Raw genomic sequence first — 24,123 nt, forward strand, 5'->3', positions numbered from 1 at the left:
AGAGTGATTATTCATGTTTGATAATGAAGCCTAAAAGTTGATGCTGCAAAATGAATTGTACCAACACTTTCCATCAACCCGAAGAGGAAAAATAGATTAATATTGAACGAGGCATTTCCAAGTCATAAAATAAAGGTAACCCCCATTTTCAAAGAGATCTGCTTCAGGAATATACAGACAGTTGATAAAAGGATGAGACATTTTAGATTAACAAGAAGATAAAAGAGCAAAAACGAAACATCGGAAAAGGGTTTCATTTCTAGGGCAGAATGGTTTTTTCTATTACTCATCAAATACTAGGCATCATCCATTCTTGCCTCATGTTGGCTTCCAGGGGCAAGGAATCTGCATTACCAAACAATGGTCTTGATCTCTTCTTCATGGCAGAAGCCTGTGTGGTCAAACCCATTGGAGATATGGGGCTTCGACTTGAAGTCAAGCAACTTTCAATGGAGCAGTCACCAATTCGAGCCGGTATAGTTGAAGCACTTTTATTCTCCAAAGCGGCAGCAAGTTCAGATACGGATGGCATTTTTATGGTATCCAATGGAACCAGCCCTTGACAATCATGGGAAACCTTGATAGCTAGTTCAGAAAGCTCTTCCCTTGCAGCTTCCAACCCAGCAGATGCAACAGCCTGATCATTCAGAGCTTTACAGGCTTTCTCAAGTATTGTCTGCAGGTATTTGCCCTGTGCTTCAATTCGTAGTTGGAGATGACGCTGAACCTGTTTAGGATAAAGCCATAGAGATATTCTTATAAAATTAGCATTCAACAAAAATCAAAAGGAAAAAAATCATCTTCATGTTAAAATTGTGCACTTTGTCCCTCAAGTAAATTTACCCAAATTTCGAAGAGAAAAATGTTAAAGCCTCAAGAAAATTGAAAAATGTTAATTTCGTTTTGTAAAATGACTTCTGCAATAAAATAGTCTCACACAAATATGAACAAGCTAGTGTTAAAATGACAGATTTGTAAAAGAAATGCCAGGGCAGGCATATCGGAAACTAACCTCCAACTGCTCATGTAATCTTCGTTGGACTTCCATCTGTACTCGCAAAGCCTCAGTAACCTGTAAACCACTATTCAAAAGATGAAATGCAGTAATAATTGATGAGATAGAAAAATTGACAGGTTTTGAAAGTCAAGTGAAAAGATAACCTACTCATTCAGATCTTGCGCTACCATTCTTGTTGATGATGTTGTTGATGAACCAGTATCCTGGCTTTCAGCAACACAAGACACTGCAACTTCAACCGCACATCATTACTAAAGAGCTTAAGATGCAAGTATCTGTCTTATGAGTCATTAACCATCCCACCATCCAATGTTGCATGACCCAACATTACTAGAAAAAAAAAAAACATTTTTATCCTAACTATTAATCAGTCACAGAATACTCTAGGGGGGAAAATGGGAGACATCATATGCCAGGAGAGGCAAAACTCTAAATGGGAACACATAATTTATTATGTGTCTTGAACCCAAAAACTCAGGCCTGAAAGGCTAAAACCTAATGAATATTGTGACTTTTAAGAGCTGTACCAACAGATACAGCTGGCAATCCCCAGGGTGCTCTCTAGAGAAGTATCTTCTACAGACTCTTTTTGGCTGTGGTGAAAAAGGTTTTTAAGTGCCCTTCCATTTGCCTATGAAAGTCTTTTTTAACATTACTGAACATATAAACACATTTTGCAATCTAAAGGCCAAGCTTTGTACCATCTTTGGAGTTCTCAGTTGATTCTTTGCATGACTGTTTCCCCAAGCGGTATTTCTGCAAGGACAGGACATGAAGACAATAAATAAAAATTGAATAGACCCAGGTATGTTATAACACATTACAACTCATTAATTATTAGAAAGAATGGTAGCAATACCTACCTGAAGATGTGACTTCAAGTGATAAAGAGTGAGGCCTTTTACTCCCATTGTTCTCATAATAGTCTTAGGTGTTGCTTCTGTGATTCACATGAAGAAGAATCAGAAAATCAACATCTATAAATTATTTTAAACTCCAGAGAAAAGAAAAGTAATTTCACACAATGTGCCCTTATTGGGTTCGCAGAACTAGTCTTTTAAAAGAATCACAACCTGCTACACTGGGTCCAAAGAAAAACCAGCCTTGTTCAAACTGAATTATATTAGCCCAAACAAGTTACTATTCGCTAATCTTTAATAGATTGAAATCTTATAACTTAGAAGTAACAATTTGTTTTAAATAATCTCAAGATATACATTTGTTTTCATAATAAAATGAAGGGAAAATAATAAAACCCGTATTTTTCCTTGGGCACTTTAAAAAACTGTAGCTATTCTGGATGTTAGCACTTTATGGTTGCTCCCTACCCACCTTCTTATCAACTTGGTAGTGCTTCAAAAAATCTGATGCATCATTTAAAATACACACTTTCTAGCAAAAAGCATACTAAACACGGTCCAGTCAACTTTTTTTCTTGGAAAGGTGGGAAATATATATACAGAAACAAAAAGATAAAACATAAAAGCCAACAAACAATCCATAAAGTAAGGACAAGCTGTCCTAAGACCCTTGAAGAAATCCAAAAGTGTTTACAAAATGTGTATCTCAGTTCACTATCTGTAAGCAACAACGGCACTAATTTGTATGCCAAATCCCGACAAAAATATTTATTTGAAAAAAAAAAAAGCCTGAGTCTTTTACCAAGTGGAAACCCACTTCACCTCACATTCTGAAGAATAATGTTAATGAAGACTTCTAGTACTGCAACAAGCGTAACAGATAGCAGGGGATTTGAGGGACTACTGTTACTTATCAAGAAAAGCTCAACCAACCATTGACTGAAAAATTTATTACAACAAGCCACAAAAACATATAGTTAACCAATTCCCAACTCATAAAGTCAGCCTTGAATCACATTTCCATAAGAATTAATGAATAAATATAGCTATTATTCCATTAAAGTTAAAGATGTTTTAAATTAGCCTCCCCAGGTGACAACTTTCAAAAAGTCAGGATATAACCAGTACAGTTAAAGAATTCCTTTTGAACTTATGTCTTCATCCCCTTTGATAAGAACAGGATATAAAAATAGAGTTATACCAAGTACACATATCCATAAGAATATGATAATCGGATTTTAAAACTAATTCCACACCAGAGAATTCATAACCTACTTCACTTACATGGAACATGACTTTCAGAAATTCCTAATTCAGGTTAATAAAATGTCAGTAGTCACAAAGATGGTCATAATCCTAACCACCACCATCCCAGCTTATGTGCATATTCTTGGAGATTCTCAGAGGAGCATTGGTGTCCTCAGATTATCAAATATGACTGGGACAAGAAGTGCAAAACGGACAGTATTAGGCAAAAACAGTACTAGTTTATCAAAAAAAACAAAAATTGAAATGAAAATCCTCCACCACTTATAACGAACCATGACTCACCACCCTCATAAACTTATTGTCTCCTTTAGGATGGTGACTCTCTGGCAAATTGTTTGAAGTTATAATCTATTGCAACTGCCTTTTGATCGAATCATTTTATATATGTTCTATATAGCTGGCAGTCTTGTGTGCTGATAGAAATTTCATTAACTACACTATGGCTACAAATTGGGTAGAAACAATGCTTAGGATTAACAAGTGAAATATAATAAATCCACCAAAGATTGATGCGCAGCTGAATCAAGGATGATTGTCCAATAAGGCCACGAACTTGCAGACTACTTTAGCTTAGCAACTATAAGAATTAGTATAACATCTCATATTAGAACCTTAAGAGAAGAAGAGTCAGTCAAAGACATTGCAACTGAAAGCTTTCATAGCTTGCATCACTAGCTACTTATTCAGGCACAGAGCTTATAATCTAGTTCTTGAGATCTGCACACAGCACTTATACGATATATCTACTTAAGGCCAACGTACTAAAAGAATATTCTTTTTCCAGACAAAGACAAGAAGCCATACTCACTCTACTTTGTCTTACAGCTAAACCATGCCCCTAACATTATTGAACTAAAACACTTCAAAACCTCATTTGTTCTTTTGGCTGTATTTTATCCTCAGTCAAGTGCAACATAATTGCACAATGGAATAATAACGCTTGAATAATTAAGCGCAAAAATTAGAAAAATGTAAAGCCAAGGTCAATGAATAAGCCACTAAACAATAAACTTTACATAACTCAGAAAAAAGAAATTCTTTCTACTTTCACAGTTTCTTTCTTCAAAAGAACCTTAAACATTAGCCGATGTGATATGAATCTTCTAAAGACTTACCATTAATGAGGTCAACCAACTCAAGAGCCTGACCCATCATAATGATTAATAATGGAAAACCAGCAATTAAAGCAGGTATGTACTCGTTCAAAACAGAAAACCGAAGAGAACATCAGAAACTTTTTTATTTTTGACTAAGTGAAAAGTGACTTCCTCTATTTTCATTTTTTTTCTTTTCAAAATCAATTTTGTTTACCCAAAAAACACAGAAGACCAATTGTTTTGCCATACAAGCCTATAACATCACACCAATAACTTGAAAAAATAAAAAAGCTTTTTTTCGCACCAATGACCACTGAAACCGCCCAAAAAATTAAAAACACCCAAAACCCAGAAATAAAACAAAAGTTAAAAGCAAACTTACTTCAAGATTTCGATTCCCCAACACTACTAAACTCTGCTAGTACTCAAAAATTCGAAAAAATATTATTTGAAAAAATTTGGCATTATGCGTTTCCATTTCCATGTAAACTTACTTTCAGGGCCACCAAGTTGAGTGACAGCATCAACGAAGCGTTCATGGAGCTCCGCAGTCCAGCGGAGGCGGGGCTTGGGATCTGTCGTCAAGACCAGGCAGGCATCACTAGGCAAGTTGGTTCCATCAAATGAGTTTTGAAACTCGGTGTGACCACCAACGCTGCCGTCGAGTGGCAGCGAGTGGATCGCTGAGTACATTGAGGAGCAGGTATGCAGTTTCCGAACGACAGATGGGTCGGGGCTCTCAGCCCCGAAAGAATTGGACAGAGAAAGAGGAAAAGGAGACGAGAGAAGGCGCTGGGTCCGTCCGGTTGAGTTAGAAAGAAAAAGAAAATAAATAATTAAATGAAGAAAGAAGAAAAAGGGATGCAGAGAGGTTGAGAGAGACAGGACAGCGATGTGTTTTGTGAAATGTCTTTTTCTGTCTGTCTCTGTCTCTCTCTATGTATTCTAGTTTTTGTACTTCCGGTTGGCACATGGTATTTTATATCAAATAAGAAAAAAGATTTCTTGCTGCATTTCTCACCATGTTCAAGTAGGATTCCTACTGTAGGAATAACAATTTTTGCCTCCAAGGGTACCTTTAGTCACAAAGGTAGGAGGAGGACACCCAAGCGATCAAACTCTAGACTCTGTTATGTTTTACCTGATTGCTGTCATATTTAAGAGTCAAATCGTGCCTAGTTCTTCTATCAAGTGGAGGGTTTATCGAGTCAAGCCCACCTGTTCGCATTCATCAAAATCAATGACTCTGCACCTCGAGAAGCCTCAATTTGAAACTTGATATAACAACAATTTCTTTAGTTTTCTATCTTACTTCTTCTTGAAAGGCTATCTTGATATGAAGTTGGCTTTTTGCCACAACCTTTCTCACATGAATCTTTCCTATGAAAGATGTATCTTGGTTTGGGAATGGAAGTTAAACAAGAAACAGATTAAGAATTTTGGTTCTCTAAACATCCTTTGTTAAGTCAAAAGATTTGTATCAACAAAGTGAGTTTATAAGACTTTTATCTATAATTAAGTCTTTTTCTAAACATCATTTTTTGTAACCTCTGTTCATTTTTTATCAAAGAATTTTTCTAAGGGACGTTTGATTTGGATAATATTTTATTATCAAAATAAGAAAATTATCTTGAAGATAGATTACTTAGAAGATTACTAGGTATAAATGATTACTATATTTGATAAAATTTGATAGATATAAATAATTATTGTATTTGGTTAACGGTAATAAAAGAATACTAGTAAATTATTTTATTTAAATGTCCTTAAATATAATTATTTTTAAATATTTTTTATATTATTTGTTATATTAATTAAAAAAATTATTTTTGTTTCAAAAAATTAATAAATAATAATATAATTATAATAAAATCAATATTACTTTCGTAATTTTTTAATACATAAGGTGAAACTGGTAATCAGATTACCACTTATATTACATGTCACGTCAGTATTGATAATAAAAGATTACCGTAATCTTTTATTACAATAAATCAAACAAGATAATGTAAATAATAAAAGATAGATTATCAAAATAATTTTTAAACCCTTAAAACCAAATAATTTCCTAAAATTATTATTATCATAATCATAAATGCAAATTCTCGGACAACTTATAGAACCTACATCCATATTAAAAAAGTATTATGTGCTCGATTTACTCTATATTTATTTTATCTCTAATTATAGTAGATATCATTATTAATTTATTGATCATTAACATCACTATAGTAGTTTATATTATATTAACTTTAAATTGCACATCCAGAAATCGGATACGTAAATAAATTCTTAAAACACGTACCTAAAGATATAAAGTCTATAATAAACATATTGAGTAGTGTTATACACAGAAAAATTATACAAACTCATGTGATAATTATTTAATAATAATGATGTGACAATATTGACTTGTGACTAATAAAAAAAAAATTAATTTGTATAATTTTTTTTGTATATAAATTATAAGCATATAGTATTTACCTTAAAACATATCCGTATGAGTTAGGTGTAGTGCGGACAAATATGTGCTTGGTTGAATAGGATTTGTTTGAACAGTCGGGTTTATGGGTAACAATTTGATGAAATGCAATTATGGTAGCATTTGTTTGTTTCTATAGATTTCTAAATATTCCTTTTATAGGTAAGTTGTGTAGCATGATAACTCAATTTATTTCTAGTATGTTGCTTTTTGGTCGAGACAATTAGAAACTTGAACATAGCTTTACATGTGTTTGTGTTGGCCATTCCTGTTTATTTTGGAATTGGTTACTTTATGTCTCTTTTTTTTTTTTAATTATACGATGATTTTAAATTAAAGATAAAATAACACTTAATATTATTTATATATATTCGTATGTTACCCCTTAATTATAAGAGTAATATTATATATACTTATTTTGAACATACAAAATAAATATATAAATTATATGTCATTATATGAATAAGTGTAATTTTATCTTTAATTTAAAATTATCTAATTACATGATGAAATATTATCTGTGTATTTAAAAAAAAATATATATATATATATATATATATATATATATATATATATAATTTTATTGTAATAAAAAACCCATCTCAAGTTTTGTTTCCTTTCCAAAATAGAAAATTAGCCTGTACAATCTTCAAACTTTAGGGAAAAAGTTAACAAATTTTACTTTGAAAAACAAAAGAAAAAGAAGGAATACAATAAATAAATAAATAAGAAATTGAAATGGGGATAGGAGGGCATGCACAAAATTAACACTTGTGGTGGGCAATGAAGGAAGAAAAAGAAAGAGAGAAAAAGACAAGCAAGTTTGACACCAAAAAATGTGTTTCCAATTTGACCAATTATAGTTAATGGGAGTGTTGTTGTGTTGACAAGACAACTTTTGAATTATAACAAAATTTTACAATAATATATTATAATATGATTAGGTATTATTTTATCATTAATTTAAAATTATTTAATTACATAATAATATATCATTTATATATTTAAATTATATTTTAAAAATATATATATACATAATTTTATTGTTATTAGATATGATTTGTTTACCATCTTAGCGTATAGCTATGAGACACACATAAAAACAGCTTATAATTATAAATTTAATATTACAAATATGTAATTCAATGTCAAACAAAATTAAAAACAAAAAGTCTTCGTTCATTACCCTTTGATTACTTTTTTCTTGCGTAAACAATCAATTAATAAATAGAGTTAGGTAATGAAATTTATTATTATTAACATTAAATAAAGTAAGTCATTCATAATTGGATGCTAGCACTGATTACGAATTTATCATTAAGTAAAAAATTGATAAACAAAACGTGCATGGAAGAAAGGCTTGCCCACCTCCTTTTTTTTTTCTTTTTTCTAAATCAGAGATCCTACTAGTATTAGTTGGACAAATAAATTTATAATATAATAATCAGATTTATAATTACTTTATCATATAAGTTAATGTTTTACAAACACGACAGAAAATCAAACGGACACTTTCTTTTTGAAAATTTTAATGTTTTACTAATTTTATTAACCCTTAGAGTCAAGATATATCCACTTTCGCATCTTCCATTCAATATTTTTGTCAAATATTCCATGTCTTGATCAAAATATTTTAATCACACAATGTTTTTTATTAGACATGTCTCTATCTTGTATGAAAAATGACCATCTCATTAAAAGTACTAAGATTATGTTGAGGTGAGCAAATTCATTAATGAAGAACTAGTAATATTATAATATTATGATTTATATAATTTAAAATATAATTTCCATTTTAAAGAAAAAAGAAAAGAGAAATGAAGATACCTACAAGCTTGTTCATCATTCCAATAATGAAAATAATAAAATTATGTGCATAATTTATATGTATAATTTTGTATATAACTAATGACATGTCATCGTATGATTGAATATTATTTTATCTTTAATTTTAAATTATTCAATCATACGAGGATATATAATTGGTTATATATAAAATTATATATATTATTTATATACATAATATTACTCTAATGAAAAATGATGTTTTAGCAGTTGAATATAAAATGAAAGCTCCAACTCAGCTCCATTGGATTTGGACCCAGTGGAAACTACTTAAATTATTTGTTTATTTGGCGAGAAGCCACCTCTATTATGCAATTCAGCCAAACTAATTAACAATTGTTTGTTTAAGTGGGTTCACAAAATTTCAGAAGCTCATGACTTCAAGGGTCCCCTCCAAATGAATGGAGGTGGGTGGGTGGGTGGGTTATGTTTTTATCATATGAGTTAAAATTGGTTGATTTTGATTGAATGACTTTCATCAAGTCAAAGGTTTCAAAGTGCCTGAACCACTTTGGCCCAATTCCATCCCTCCATTTTACACTCTCTTCACCCCAACCCAAACCCACCAAGTAACCATTCATTAACTATCAATTATGAGCAGAGACCGGCAGTGGGCCAGGCCGTGCCGTCTGTTATGATGCTCATGGCCGTATTGGATCATGACCCATCAAATGACAAGTCTTATGTACTATACTAAATCGTTACATGACGACGTTCAAGATGACCAAAACCATTTAGATTGTGGACAATGCAATTTAACACAAGATCATTGGACAAAATTGCCCTTTAAGTATTAATTCAAATAATAAAATTATATTACCCACATTAAGTATATAAATGAGTATATCATTTATCATCACTTGATTGAGTGATTTTAAATTAAGAATAAAGTAATAATTAATCATGTGACGATAAATGTTTATTCATTTATATACTTAATATATATATATATATATATATATATATATATATATATATATATATATATTCTTTTATAATTATATATTTTTCATATTAAATATGTATTAAAAAATTGTGTTTTATGTTGTTATAATTTTGAAAATTTTTCTTTGTCAAAGAACAAAACAACCGTATTATATGCTTATTATATGACCTAAGATGTCAATACACAAGACATCCAAAAATTTTGAGACTTGAATAATTTGGAAGCTGATTAAATAGCTTCTGAATTGGTGTGACAAAATTTATTAAAGGAGAGGGAAGCCTATTTATGAAATATACAGCTGTTTGAAAGGCAAACTACCCAAATTTTAAAGGGTAAACACAATTGAGCTAAGAGGTAAGTGTCAACTCTATAATAAGTTTATGTTTACTCTCAAATTTATCGTTCTATTGATAAGTATATAGGTATAGATGTCTAAAAATGAAAACTAATTTATCTAGTACGAAATAAAAGACATATATTCTTTTTTTATAGTCGATTTGTAAATACTTTAACTAAATTTGTCTCATAATCGATTTACACCTTAATGGAAAAATCAACGAAGAACCCTAACTTTGTAAGACATACAAAGTTCCCTAGTGTTTTGGTAGGGGTACATTTGAGATGTGCTCACATTTGCATACACATAAATTTTAATATCTATAACATAAATAAACTATCTTCCAATATAGGTTTCTTCCTCAAATAGTCAGTTTAATGGAGCCACGAAACGTGAGAGCCTCAGCTGGGTTGCTTGCTTAGCCAGCCTTCGTTATCAATGAAACTATTGCTCTTCAGTTCCCTTATGCTCTCCAGGTTCATTTTCTTCATCCACTTCACCCTACCAGAAGTATCAGCTCCTTTTCCATGGCATCCATGCTCAACAAACATCAACTGATTCCTGCACATCATATATATAATATTTAACCACAAAATTAATCATAAATGCTTTGCCACATTCTCCATTTTGTTAAAAAAGTTTTACTTTAGAAAGTTAAACTTACTCATGGCCATGAAAATTCCAAGCATTCCAGCCCTCTGGATTTACAACTTCTGTCAATTCAGAATTGTAGAAGATGACCCTGGCATATCCTCTCCAGGGCCTTCCCAATAATGTTGAACCTGTTCCAAAGACCAGACAATTTCTGAACACAAACCCGTTTGCATCATTTGGATTTGTTCTTCCCTGTGCTGTTATATAACCCGCAAGTCCTTTCTCTATGGCTTCTCCAAGTGCATGAATGACGCAACTCTAACAGGCAAACCATGATAAATTCTAAGCAAACTAATTAATCTTTAATTATTTGGGCATCAGCTATATTAATACACAAAGTAACACGAAAGAATTCGAGAAGCATGTTTCCGCAAAAATATTTTTTTATCATCGTCGAAATAGTATTTCGACAGTATTTTTTCATTTTTTAAGAGGGTTTTGACAGTTTTCCATTACTGAAAAATTACATTTTTGAAGGGATTTAGACATTTATGAGGAGTTTTTGACCTCAAAAATAGGCACTTTGTTGCAGTGTTATACGTATGCAAGCAAAATGGTAAATAATTCGCCAGCAAAACTATGCGAGCTAACATATTTTGTATACATAAATAAGCATATATTTTATCCTAAATTTAAAATTACCTATTTTACTGATAATATATACCTGATAAATGGATTGGCCAGCGCCGAAGATGAAATCAACAGCACCCTCAATGGTGCAGTGATTAAAGTAATGGCGGCCTTGATCATCCCACAAAGTGTCTTGAACACCTGAGAATCCACATCGATAGAACGAATTCTTGTCTCCTGTTATCATCGCCGCCACAGCCGGCACCCTGGGATTCTCATTTCCAACATTCGGACTGTTATACGAGTTCTGTTGCAAATTTAACCAAGTCATCAATATCACTAGATATAAAACTGGCAAAACTCTGTAACATTGTAAAGATGGATAATCTGACAATGAGTTAATAATACCAAAAAGCTCATTTTTTTGACGACAATGTTATCAGCAACACAAGTGAAAGTGGGGCTCTCTGCAACTGATTGATGATCATCCCAAATTACACGAGTTCTTCTTTTGCCTTGTCCTTTGAGGATTATGTACGGCCTGTCATAAGGAATTTTCACCTTCTCCCGGTATATGCCAGCCTTGATGGAGATACAAATCCAACGGTTGTTGTTGGGTGGAATTGCATTTATAGCTGATTGAATGCTGGAAAAATTGCCATGGCCTGACTGATCCACTGTTATTTCGCATTTGCTTGACTTCTTTCCAGGGATTTTATACAACGCATGATTTTTTGCTATTGCCATTGCCAAGTGACAACCCATCAAGAGAAAAATACATGAATAAAAAAGACATTGAAGAAACTTCATTTTGCAACTTTCTGTAAGCAAAAATATCAACATGAGCAGTTGAAAAAGAAAATACTGGAAAGCTAGCTAATTTCTCCATGGTTAAATCCAACTGGAAGGTCATATATTTATGGTAAGTCGGTTAAAAAATTGGATTTAATATTATTCCATGTATGCAATTAGAGATTATGGAATGTTGTCTAGTATCTCAAAAATAATCTGAAACCTCCAAGATGCATAAGCTTGAAAGGTAAAGAAATATTTTGCTTTAAATTAGAAGGAAATTTTTTTTTTATATGCACAACACAGATATTTTTGGCAAAATAATATTTGCTTTCCACTTGAAGAGAATATAGCTTTCTTAGTAAGTTCTTAAAAATACTACTAGTGAACTAATGAAAATTTGGTTTTCTTTCTTGGATTTGAAATGTACATTTTTATTCATCTCCCCTTCTGCAAACTACAACTTTTGGGTGGGGCAAAATTTCAGGTTTCGTGTGATTGGTTTGGTCCCAAAAATAGTGATTCGATTCGGATGGGATTTCTCTTTTTTTTTTTTTTTTTTTTTTTTTTTTTAAATTCACGTTCTGGGTTACTAAGAGTATCATACATACATTTCATTAACTAGCAAGGACTCCCCATCTTTGAAAAATACCTGAAGCATATATGCATGAACCTAATCTATCTTTAAGGTTATAAATAGCATCTTTAACCAAGTGCTATAATTAGGTTAGTCTTTACTTGTCACCGATGAAATAATTTTGGTAACATATATAAATATGTGTTTTTGACTCAAAAAAAATGGTAAATGAATAATGCACATTTATCACCATAAATTAAAATCAATAAAATTATATATATATATATATATATATATATATATATATATATATATATATATATATATTTTTTAAAATATACAAAATAGATATATAAATAATGTATCGTCATATGATTAAATGATTTTAAATAAAAAAATAAATTAACACCTAATCACATGAAAATAGATTATTTGTATACATATTTTGTATACTAAAAAATATGTGTAAATATATATATGTTTGGTAATAAAATACAGTTTATAAATTAATTTGGTTTAAAAATTGCCTAAATCAAATTATTTTTCAAACCAAATCAAATTGTAATTTTTAAGTGATTTTATCTAATTTTACGATTTATGTCAAATTATGCACACCTTAGGTTATATATATATATATATATATATATATATGATAATTAAATAAAAAAATTTACTTCTTCAATAATAAAAGTAAAAATTTATTAAATTCTTTTAATTTTTTATGTTTATTTTTCATTTTCATAATAGGTCGAGATTTTTATTCAACAATTAATGATGATGTTGAGTTGGTGGCTGAGGTATTAGTAAGAATTCATGAACAAGAGGTAAAGCAATTTTGAATGACACAAGTCATTTTAGTGGAATGCAATGTGCAGTTCTGTGGCATTGTAATTGCTGCTTTCTTATAAAATGCTCCATTTTTTATGCTCATTATATTTCAATTACCAAGTAGCTAATTGAAAGGTAAATAATAAATTGATAAAAAATCCTTAAGATTAATCTTTAACAAACTAATAAATATATAAGGACAACAAACTATTCTAAAATATGACATTTCAAAAACATTAATCATTATCAATACTTAATTGGAGCAATGATTTCTAACTGGGGACCAAGCTTCTCCTCAGCAACCTTCTCAGCTTTCACCCTCAGTTTGATCAATTGCTTCTTCCTCTCATATGCTACCTGGGCCCTCTCCTTTCTCTTCCTCTCAAGCTCCTAGAAAGAACAAAGCATAAAGTTATAAAGTGTCAAAAAGAGAGTGTATTCAACATAGCAGCAGCTTTACCACAGATTTCACAGCAAAATGATCTTATCTATGTATATGGTATATCATCAAATATAATTGACAATAGGCTGTGAGAGCCATAGCAAAAGTGTTCAACATGAAAGCATAGGATTAGAGATACAAGAAACCAAAACTAATACTTCCAACATATATTACACTGCATGTCAATATAGCTATAAGTAGAATGCAAAGACTGATCATCTATGGCCGATCATATGAAAATTTCACCATCTCCCTATTTCCACGTGTACAATATTCATATACATGAAAAGGTTTTCAATAATATTAAACTGAATGGATGAAACTATTAAGGGTAGTATTATTGCTTAATCAGACCAATTTATACATATGTCAACTCAATGAATTTTTTCTTTCAATATGTCAGTCGTCTAAATTTATAAAATAAGATGGCTACATAAATGCAAAAAAAAAAAAACCCTAGATATTGGTGCTTTGCAGGTCATGTACCCTAATTACGAAGAAACTAAACATTCATGTAAGCAACTGGCAAATAAGCATAGTATTTGTAAATGTAATACCTTCAAACAAACCACATACCACACAAGTGAAGGCTTGAACACAAATGATAAAAGCATATATTGGCCAATTAATCAGAAGATTTAAACTACATGCAGCATTCATATTCGAATAGTGAAATAGTAGTATAGCAAGTCTCACCTTAATGGTGTCATAGTGGTTCCATCCAACTTCTGATGAGAGTCTGCCTAATAAGCAGTACTTGTGTCCTTTCTGAAGCCTCAAAACCCTATCATTTTAAGCAACCAAATTCAGTACATTCAACAACAGGCACAAATTCTCAGGAGGTTTGGAACCATAACTTCATGATAAAAACAAAATCAGAAGCTTACTTTAGAGCATCAGGGATGACCATCCTCTTCATCTTATCATAAGGAGGTGGAATTCCCTCATAAGCCTTGAATCGGGTTAGAGCAGCAGCTCCACGCTTGGTCTTGTGAGGAATCATTCTAAAGCCAAAAAAAACAGCATTAATTACCATAAATAAAGCCAATAATCATTCATTATCCCATACATCTGATAAAGAAATCTTGTTCGACTTCAATAATTTGCCAAAAAACAAAAGCTTACATAAAAGCACCAAATGTATCTCATTATCAACGAAAACGAAACCTAATCTAATTAGAAATGGAACATTAAGCTGAAACTCAATAACACAGAATGTCATCGATTAAAAACTCTTAAATCATACATAAAACATTGCCGCCCCATTTGTCAAACAATTGAAATCACCTCATTCAAGCCCAAAAGCCAGAAAGCCCAGCTAAAAGCTCCGTTTAGTAGCAAATTACAAACAATGAAAATCCATAAATCTCAAACTAAATATTGACACGGTGGAAAAGATTTCAACATTTCAAAAAATCCCAACATACCCACTTCACTACCAACATAAAAAAACAAACTTTACACAAACACTCGATAATCATCAACGAAAAAAGAAGCCAGTATCATACCCCCGAATGGTGCGCCAAAGGATCTTAGCCGGAGCCCTGAAGTGAATAGGACCATGAGACGGCTTAGTGTTCATTCTCTTCCTCAAGAACCTCATGTACTTCATCTTCTGCCTAACGAGCCCACCGGAGATGCAAATCTCTTCGCATCTAACAACCACAACTTTCTGTCCATTCAAGAGCTCCTTGGCCAGGACTGAGGCCAGGCGGCCCAGCATGTGGTGCCGTGCGTCCACCACCACTCTCTTCGCGCAGATCCCAGACCCCGACACCATTGCTGTTAGCTTGGGGTTTTTGGGTTGTGAAACGGCGGGTTAAAATGAAGAACAAAGAGAGACACTAGGGCTTTTGGGGCGCTGGTTTTGATGGGCAGTGGAGTTTAATATTGGGCCATTTTTTCTGCTATGATTTAGAGTAAATTATAATTTCCTAATCAAGGTCTGGGCCCTTGGGGATATCAGAAATTCTTAGCCCTTTAATTCTTATATTGGGGTTACAAGGTGACTGAGTTTGGATACCTTGTTATAAAAATAAAAGTCGAAATTGATTAGTTTCTAAAATTTAGTCATTAGAATCAAAATATGTGAGGACAAGTTTCTACCCAATTTATCTTGAATTTGATTTCGAGTATTTAACATTGTTCACACCTTCATCCAATCATCAAAATTCACGTATTGTTTTAGTTATTAACTCTTTTCATTTCAACTTGTAATCCTCCTCCCAACCATTTTAATTCTCATCTCAACAAACACAACTTGAAGTCACCTACTACTATTTTCGCTTAAATCTTGATGCCAATCACCAACTATTATAGTCCCTTCTAATCATTCGATCATCTTCTCAACGTTTCGACTTTTATAACTTACTAGCAGGCATACAACCATTGTAATTTCACATGACTGCACTCTACACACCTATACCACTAACGTTGCACACCATTGCATCATTGTGTCACTCACCAATAGGTGCAAACGTCGCTCCTAACCATCACTTAACCACCAACACCACTTAAAATTGCCAATATTACCAACACTACCTCTACAATCACACCACACCTCCAGCCATCACTCATGACTTGGTTGTGTTTATTGTGAGAATGAAAACGTTTATTGTGTTGATCGGGCATTGTTTATGTTTGAAAGTAGAACATTAGGATTCTTCTGTCGAGTTGTAATTCTAATTGGGTTTTGCATTTTTATATTAGGTTTTGTTCATTCTAGATTGGTTTTAAGGTTTGTGAGAAAATAAATTTAGGAAAAATGATTAATTTGTAATGGTTTTCGAGGTTACGTTCGTTATTGTGTGACACAACATAATTTTAGTGAAAAAATAAAATAATTGGGTATATGTTATCTCTAAGATATAATAACATATTACATCTATTTTATTTAGATTTTTTTATATCATCATATAATATAATTATCTATGTATATAGTGTAATGTAAATTCTGGGGACAAATTTCTGTCTCTTTCCTTTTATTTACCTAAAACATAATCGTGCTGATCATTTTCTTTTAAAAACAAAAAACGAAAAAAGACAATGACAAGATTTTATTAGATACCTTCCTACTCAGCTGAGCCAAATTTAAATAATAAAATTATGTAAATTTATTTTAGGTACACAAATATGTGTCATCATATAATTGAATAATTTTAAATTAACAATAAAACAACACTCAATTATATGATGATACATATAAGTATATATATATATTTATATATCAAAGTAAATATGTATAATATTGCTCAAATTTAAATTGATGAAACGACGATGGCTGCCACATCAGTAAAACAGATTAAAGGATTGCAAGGTACCATATTCACCCAAAATTCACGTTCATCTATCAAGAGGGAGAGAGCCAAAAACCCGCCTATATGCAGCAAAATTTCCATTCTATATGCATATATTAATTAGAACACCGTTGAAAGGAGTAAATATGATCTCAACAGTAGAATTGTGAATTGAGTTGTGAACTCAATCAATATTATAAAAGAAGCATTGTATAATATATAGTAATACAATGTAATCAAAAAACCATAAAGAGGGTTCTTGGAAACAGAGGTAGTGGCAGTGGCAACGGAAGAGAAAAAATCATTGGTAAATGAGAAAAAACCACAAACAAAAGAGAAATGAGAGCAGATGTTCAATTATATGAGAGATAAGAGCAGAACTTCAAGCGTTTGAGAGACAAAAGTAAGAGTTTAATCGTGTGAGAGATGAAAGCAAGGGTAAGAGAAAAAATTAGTTTTCAAAACTAAAAAAAATAAGACTAGGGTGATAGTTTTCAAAATTGAAAGGAACAATGGAATATTAATTTCTCTGATACCATATAAAATTATAAATTAAGTTATAAACTGAATTAATATTATAAAACTAACATTATAAAATATATAATATTATAATATAATTTGAAATAAAATCTTAATCCTGTAAAATAAAAAAAAAATGTAATAAATTAAAATTATATTAAATCACAATCAGACTTAATTAAAATGACATCTTAAATATATTTTATTTAACATCAGCAAAGGACAAAAAGAGAGGGATATTAGAGTTGGAGTGTAAATAATTGATTCGTACAAAAATTATTTAGATTCGCGATTTTGGCAAAAAGAGCCAATGAGAGTGTAAATAATACTACTTCATGTCAAAGTATATGCTAATTTCCACAGCAAAAATATAGATAACCAGTAGGAAATATTGATTAGAAAATCCACATTACTGAGAAGATCCAAGTGGGTACGGTTGACAAGACGGAAGAAGTCATGTCCTCATTGATTTTATGCATCATAGCTACTATTTGCATGAATGAAACTGAATATTTGTTGGACCGAACTTGCTATATCTTCTGCTGTAAACCTTGATCCGCTTGCAACCTGCACAAAATTGTGGGTAAAATCTGAGTCACTAAAAAGAAAGAGAAGTTTTGATTACAGCCAAATTATCTGTATGTTTAATACCTTAACGTTAAAAGAATATAGAACAGTTTGTTCAATGGTGGTAATGTTGGTATGGAGGATATTGAACTGCAAATCTTCTAGTGCAGCTATGGTCTTGATGAGCTGACCGGGCCTTCTCCTGGAGAGGATCTTTATCATGGCGTCAAAACCTAGAAGCTTCACCTCAACATCTGCCAAGCAAGACTTGTTCTCGGCCGTTTCCTCTCGAAGGCCGGTTTCGAAGTCCATAATCTTCATTTGATCATTTGGGAAAGGTAAAGGAGGAGGAAACAGTGAAGCTTGTTGTTGAACTGCCATAGATGATGAATCTCCCATTAGTCGTCTTCGTTTCTGTGACTCCAAGCATTGAAGAAGTTGCTCCAATTCTCTCACAAACTCAATGACTCCGCCTATGATTGAAGCTTGATCTCCCTGCAAATTCATTTGGATTTAACTTTGGATAAAAAAGCTCTACTATGTAAATTAATGTATAATAAATGTGATATCTTAAGCAAATCACATATAATAAAATACTATAGAGATATTAAATACGTATGTGAATTGTTCAACGTTTACAAGTTAATACAATATTAGCTTGTAAAGTGAAATAACAAAATAATGATGAATTATATATCTAAAATGAGTAATATCTTGTGAATGAGTTTGCTATTATGTTACAATAAATGTTAAATATATAAATTAAATACCCTTTGAACGTATGAGCCAGGCATGAGAGACCTTATAACTCTGAGATGTTCATTCATTTGTTTTCTTCGATTTCTTTCGACAGCAATATGAGTCATTCTTTGGCTCTCAACTTCTTCACTTGTCTTGATAATTCTTGGTCTTTTTCTCTTGTTCTTAACTTCAGTTGGAAGATTATTACTTCTGTTATTTTCTGAAACCCTAGCTTCTTCATCCTCTCTATTATCTATTCCTTTAAAACTACTCTCTTCGTTACTTTCACCTGAAGCCATAAGAGATTGATCCTCCAATCTATCATTCAACACAGGAAACTTAAGAAAGTAAACTGGGTCAATCCCGGTTTCTTCATCAGGATTAATCTTGGATTGATTTAAGGACAACTTCGGGCCAAAATCGGCAAACTGCATCACATCTGCGAAGCTCAGTTTATCAAAAGAATTCGAAGAGCAAAACCCTGAAGAAATCTGGAGCTGTTGTGGTTGAGGATTGTTGAGCATATAATCAATCATTCCATGATTATTGTTATCTCCAGAACTCTGGCCTATTTGCGCTGTCTTCATGTGATGAGCTTGATGATGCTCTAGAGAGTAATCTAGAGCTGGAAAACTCGCCTGTAACAAGTGAAGTTTAGGGCAAAACAAATGGTAACTAAAGACTAGATTTGTCAACAAATTCAAGATAGTAATCACGAAAAACTATGAAACAAATTCAACTGCTGTACCGAGTAGTTTTCTTCTTTCTCCATCATTATATATAAACACTGAGTGAGCTCAATTCATGGCAAGGAAAAAATCTCCACCTGAAACATTTGTCAAAAATTAACCTATCACAGCTAGTAAATGCTTGTGTTCAGAAGCAAGTGTTTTGGATTTGTGGGTTAAGATAGAAAAAAAGTAATAATTAATAAGAACAATTCACCATTAACAGCTAGGGTTTCAGAAGCTACACATTAGAAAATCAACGTTAAAACATTAATAACCACGGACAGAGAGATTTGGCAACAAACCTTTAGATGATAAAAAGACAAATGCAGAAAAAGACAAAGAGTTTAAAATATGAAATGGGGTAGTGAAATTTGAAGAGCAGAATGAAGCAATTAAGCACGGGGTACCACCAGGGAGAGTTGATGATATGAAGGAGAAAGTTCTATATGTCTGACATATATATATATATATATATATATATATATGATGGGGCTATTGGAGCTTTGACTTGAAAAGAGAGAGGAGGAGGGGGAGGAGGAGCCTGGCGGACGATTAATATTTTATGAGAGCCTCACGGTTTCACCATATTGATCCATTCACGTCCTCATATTAATGTGTGTCACAGGTGAGCCACAACGCTCTTTTACTTTACCACTTCTTTTCATGATCCTAATCAACTCTTTCAAGCTGCCAGATTCCATCTTTATCTCCAACTTTCAAACTATAGAGAAACATATGGTTATATTTTATGAATCGATCATTAAATAAAGTACCAATACCATGTATTTATATGTATGAATTTAAAAAATATGTTTGAAATTAATTAATATACTTTTGGATATTACAAACAATTGCAATGTGTTATTTCGACTATATGTATATTTAAAAAAGAACAATACTATACATACCCACTTTAAATACATAAATGAATACATATTTATGTGTAATCACGTGATTGAGTATTATTTTATTTTTAATTCAAAAACATTTAATCACATAATGACATGTAAATATATATTTATTTATATATTTAAAATAAGTATACATAATTTTATTGTTTCAAAAACACTAGGGTGATGATGGATGTTCAAAATTTAATTGAAAGTATGTTTATATATTTGTGGCCAAGGCCTTGAAAAGTGATCTAGGGCTCTTTTCTCTTCACTCTCTTGTGTGGAAAAATTGTTATAAACATAATGCGTACAAACGTGGAAAAAAAAAATCAAAAAATAAGAGAGAAAATAGTTTCCCATTACCAAAAAATAGATATTACTTTCCAAATTAATTTATCATTTATAAAGAGTTTTAATAAAACTATATGAATATATTTTTAGTATATAATTTAAATACATATATGATATATCATTATATGATTAGATAATTTTGAATTAAAGATAATGTAATATCATATTATATAATAACATATCATCTATATATTTAAAATATATATAAAAAATATATACACATAATGTTACTCAAACATTTTTGGACTTTCGGATAGTGAATTATAACTTCACTATAAAAGATTAAGTCGATAATTATTGAAGCACAAATCTAAGAGTGAAATAAATATAAAAATGAGGATTAAATTTATTGGTAAGTTGAAAAATAATAATAATAAAGGGTCAACATTCACATGATACAAGTGAACTTAAGCTCACGTTCTCACCTATTTAATTTATATTATGGAAACAAAGATGGCAATTTCACCATCTTCGGTACTCTATTTATTATCGATAAATTTATGTATATCTATTTTAGGTATATAAATTATGTGCACTTATATATATAATGTCGTAATTGAATAATTTTGAATTAAGAATAAAATAACACTTAGTCATATGATAACATATATTTGTATACTCAAAATGGGTACATAGTATATTGTTTATTTATTAGTCATCAAATTAATTAATCTCAGTTTTAACTCAGTTTATTTGCTAATATAAAATTAAAAACTTTTTTTAGAAATAAAAAAATAAATAAATAAGAGCCGTGGCAATCCCTTAAATGAATCATATTCAAAGATAGTTTTGAATTCAAGTGTTATTAAACTTTGAAATTCAAAACCATTTTTGAATAAAACATAAGTCACGTTATTGATAGCACCAACTTTGACCAAATCAGGCCAACCCCCCGATTTATTTTTATTTTTTATTTTTTTTAAGTTCTTGAAATTTTAAAATTTCTTCTACTTTAGCTAAGTTTTTAAATTTTGTAACAATTTTAACTTTTTTTTTTTTAAGTTTTCTCACATTTTTTTTTATTTTTACAGTTGTTAATTTTTTTAATTTTTAGGATATAATAATTAGACTTATAATTACTATATAGAAAAATTAAAATTTTATAAATATGACAGAGGGTTTAGGGTTAGTTATTTTGTAAAGCCAACCAAGCAATTTTTAAATTATTGGATAATTATGAATCAATGGTCATAAGTTTGCAGCAAAATTTTATGTTAATGATATCTTTAGGTAGTTTAAAAAAAAATTATAAATGGGGTTAATGAAATAGAAGAGAAATTAACCATAAAAAGAAAAAAAGAAATATAAGAGAAATTATATCAAATGGAACTATTTCAGGGATGGAGTTGAAAAATGAAACATGTCACTTTTTTAAACTCTCTCACAAAGTAGCAAAAGGTATTTTATACAAATTTGAAAAGCAAAATGTCCTCCTATATAATAAATCCTTAACCATTCACCCATCTTCTCCAAAGTTAGACTACCTCTTTCCTTCATTGAAAAATTTGAAAACCAAAGCTATCAACCAGATCTTAATTCAAGTTTGTGTTTCGTAAACATGTTAATTAGAATGTTTATGAAAATGAGTGGTTAATATTGATTTTTTGGGTTAATTTCTTCTATTAGCAATGTTGAAAACCGAAAAATTTTGATTCTGTTTTACAAAACATTAGACTACTTGAAGATAAGGGTTGTATCCAACCACTTTGATAAAGATGACAAAAAATATTTAATACTATTCAATAAGGGTATTAAAATTTGATAAAATTATAAGGATAAGCGTAATTTTCATAGAGAGATATTTTAATATTCTCTCATAAAATATCTCTCCTATAATATCAAGTATCCAATAGGACTTACTTGGAGTATTTGTAACTTGTAGGTCCTACCAATGTCTAAGATCAAAAATTACAAACACTTTTACAAGTTCAATCAAATATCCAATATTCCCTATTAAATAGTATCAAAATGACCCTTTGTGAAAATGGCTATACCTTTAATAAGATTATATTAGATATTTTTCATCATCTTCAACCTCATAAAGTTAACCCAAACAACCAACATTAACCACTTATTTAGATATATATATATATATATATATATATATATATATATATATATATATATATATATATATATATATATATCCTTAGATATGGAAGTGATTGTAGTTGTTGAGAATGGGCTGGATGGGTTTTTAAGGATTTAAAAATGAGTTTTGATGTTGGGTTTAAGAGTGAACAATGGGTTTTGGTTAAAGATTTAAGAGTAAGTGAAGAAGGATATTTTTATCCATAAAAATAGTTTATAATGTCATTTTGCTACATTGTAAGAAACTTTAATATATATATATATATATATATATATATATATATATATATATATATATATATATTTCTTTTCAAATTTACCCTGATGCATTTAATATAATTTCTCGAAATGAAAATGTATAAGCTAATTTTAGTTTCACATCCTCAACACCCACTATTCTCATTTTAAAAAGGCTTAAAATGTAAATTTAACCATTTAAAATAAGTAAATTTTAGGCTATGTATGGATGATCAGGGTGATGATAATATGATTTCATTAATAAAGGTTTAGATGAGACTCTCGAATTATTTAATTCAAAGATTATAGAATTAATCAATAAATTTAATATTTTATCTGTTTAATATAATTGATTCAATTCTAAAATAGATGTCTAACTTGGATAAAATTTCCTGTAAAAAAAAAATTATCAAAATGAGTTTATTTAGAATCCTAAAAGATAAAAAAAAAAAAAAAAACTAATTTTGGTGTATATTATAGGAGCAATATTATGTGTACTTATTTTTGGTACATAATTATATACACAGTAATGTGCCATTGTATAATTAGATGATTTTAAAATATGTGTCATTATATGATAAAGAAACATTCAATCACATAATAACATTTCATCTATGTATATAAATTATGTAACAAAAATAGATATACATAATTTTATTGATATTATATTATATATATAAAAAAGACACGATCTTCAATGTATCAAAATACCGTAATTTTTGTTTTAATGAGCTCTATGACAATGACATTTTGATGCGTTTTCAGAGACATGAAACCATCGAAGTAGTCTAATATCAAGGAGAGGGCAAGAGTACTCGAAGCCCTACAAATACAATCCTTTAAATTTGAAAATATTTATTTTTATCACATTCATGATAATGTCTAAATAACATTTCCCTTCTGTTATTATCCCATCATGAATCAACACAAATCCAATGCAAGCCTTGTAACCTAATAAAATAACATCAGTGAAACCACCA

At 30.6% G+C, this 24,123-nt stretch overlaps 4 protein-coding genes across 5 annotated transcripts; all 4 read right to left on the reverse strand.

The window, feature by feature from the left end:
• Positions 1 to 67: 67 nt before the first annotated feature.
• On the reverse strand, positions 68 to 5,103 carry LOC123220084 (protein PHR1-LIKE 3-like). 2 transcript variants are annotated; one of them, XM_044642095.1, is made up of 6 exons: positions 4,739 to 5,103; positions 1,882 to 1,958; positions 1,720 to 1,774; positions 1,166 to 1,250; positions 1,013 to 1,082; positions 68 to 727 (listed from the first exon to the last, which is right to left on the reverse strand). In XM_044642095.1, exons 1-6 carry the CDS (start codon positions 4,935 to 4,937, stop codon positions 290 to 292), a joined length of 924 nt encoding a protein of 307 aa, XP_044498030.1. In that variant the 5' UTR covers positions 4,938 to 5,103; the 3' UTR covers positions 68 to 289. The 2 variants fall into 2 exon arrangements, with proteins under 2 accessions (XP_044498030.1, XP_044498031.1); XM_044642096.1 differs by having other exon boundaries at positions 1,166 to 1,244; positions 4,739 to 5,091.
• Positions 5,104 to 10,016: 4,913 nt separating this feature from the next.
• On the reverse strand, positions 10,017 to 11,909 carry LOC123219882 (probable pectinesterase 29). Its single transcript, XM_044641832.1, has 4 exons — positions 11,487 to 11,909; positions 11,173 to 11,385; positions 10,519 to 10,766; positions 10,017 to 10,415 (listed from the first exon to the last, which is right to left on the reverse strand). The coding sequence occupies exons 1-4, from the start codon at positions 11,886 to 11,888 to the stop codon at positions 10,256 to 10,258; spliced, it is 1,023 nt and encodes a 340-aa protein (XP_044497767.1). The 5' UTR covers positions 11,889 to 11,909; the 3' UTR covers positions 10,017 to 10,255.
• A 1,494-nt stretch (positions 11,910 to 13,403) lies between these two features.
• On the reverse strand, positions 13,404 to 15,600 carry LOC123220348 (60S ribosomal protein L13a-4-like). Its single transcript, XM_044642543.1, has 4 exons — positions 15,226 to 15,600; positions 14,605 to 14,721; positions 14,414 to 14,501; positions 13,404 to 13,665 (listed from the first exon to the last, which is right to left on the reverse strand). The coding sequence occupies exons 1-4, from the start codon at positions 15,495 to 15,497 to the stop codon at positions 13,522 to 13,524; spliced, it is 621 nt and encodes a 206-aa protein (XP_044498478.1). The 5' UTR covers positions 15,498 to 15,600; the 3' UTR covers positions 13,404 to 13,521.
• A 2,177-nt stretch (positions 15,601 to 17,777) lies between these two features.
• Positions 17,778 to 19,992, reverse strand: LOC123221795 (transcription factor FAMA). The gene is made up of 5 exons (XM_044644710.1): positions 19,874 to 19,992; positions 19,589 to 19,666; positions 18,870 to 19,478; positions 18,184 to 18,594; positions 17,778 to 18,099 (listed from the first exon to the last, which is right to left on the reverse strand). The coding sequence occupies exons 2-5, from the start codon at positions 19,613 to 19,615 to the stop codon at positions 18,004 to 18,006; spliced, it is 1,143 nt and encodes a 380-aa protein (XP_044500645.1). The 5' UTR covers positions 19,616 to 19,666; positions 19,874 to 19,992; the 3' UTR covers positions 17,778 to 18,003.
• Between the last annotated feature and the right edge of the window lie 4,131 nt (positions 19,993 to 24,123).

The sequence above is a fragment of the Mangifera indica genome, chromosome 7 (genome assembly GCF_011075055.1).
Source record: "Mangifera indica cultivar Alphonso chromosome 7, CATAS_Mindica_2.1, whole genome shotgun sequence".
NCBI lineage: Eukaryota > Viridiplantae > Streptophyta > Magnoliopsida > Sapindales > Anacardiaceae > Mangifera > Mangifera indica.

Bases quoted from the DNA above. Each gene is read 5' to 3' on its own strand.
- LOC123220084 (XM_044642095.1), bottom strand. From the start codon at position 4,937: ATGTACTCAGCGATCCACTCGCTGCCACTCGACGGCAGCGTTGGTGGT. The intron at 1,775-1,881 runs GTAGGTATTGCT...CTGTCCTTGCAG, and splicing joins ACTTGAAGTCACATCTTCAG to AAATACCGCTTGGGGAAACA. The intron at 1,083-1,165 runs GTAGGTTATCTT...TCTTTTGAATAG, and splicing joins GTAGCGCAAGATCTGAATGA to TGGTTTACAGGTTACTGAGG.
- LOC123219882 (XM_044641832.1), bottom strand. From the start codon at position 11,888: ATGAAGTTTCTTCAATGTCTTTTTTATTCATGTATTTTTCTCTTGATG. The intron at 10,767-11,172 runs GTATATATTATC...TTTGCCTGTTAG, and splicing joins CTGGCCAATCCATTTATCAG to AGTTGCGTCATTCATGCACT. The intron at 10,416-10,518 runs GTAAGTTTAACT...TATGATGTGCAG, and splicing joins TGGAATTTTCATGGCCATGA to GAATCAGTTGATGTTTGTTG.
- LOC123220348 (XM_044642543.1), bottom strand. From the start codon at position 15,497: ATGGTGTCGGGGTCTGGGATCTGCGCGAAGAGAGTGGTGGTGGACGCA. The intron at 14,722-15,225 runs GTATGATACTGG...TTTTGGCTTTAG, and splicing joins CTTTGGCGCACCATTCGGGG to AATGATTCCTCACAAGACCA. The intron at 14,502-14,604 runs GTAAGCTTCTGA...TTAAAATGATAG, and splicing joins GTCATCCCTGATGCTCTAAA to GGTTTTGAGGCTTCAGAAAG.
- LOC123221795 (XM_044644710.1), bottom strand. From the start codon at position 19,615: ATGATGGAGAAAGAAGAAAACTACTCG. The intron at 19,479-19,588 runs GTACAGCAGTTG...CACTTGTTACAG, and splicing joins AGAAAGAAGAAAACTACTCG to GCGAGTTTTCCAGCTCTAGA. The intron at 18,100-18,183 runs GTATTAAACATA...AATTTTGTGCAG, and splicing joins TATATTCTTTTAACGTTAAG to GTTGCAAGCGGATCAAGGTT.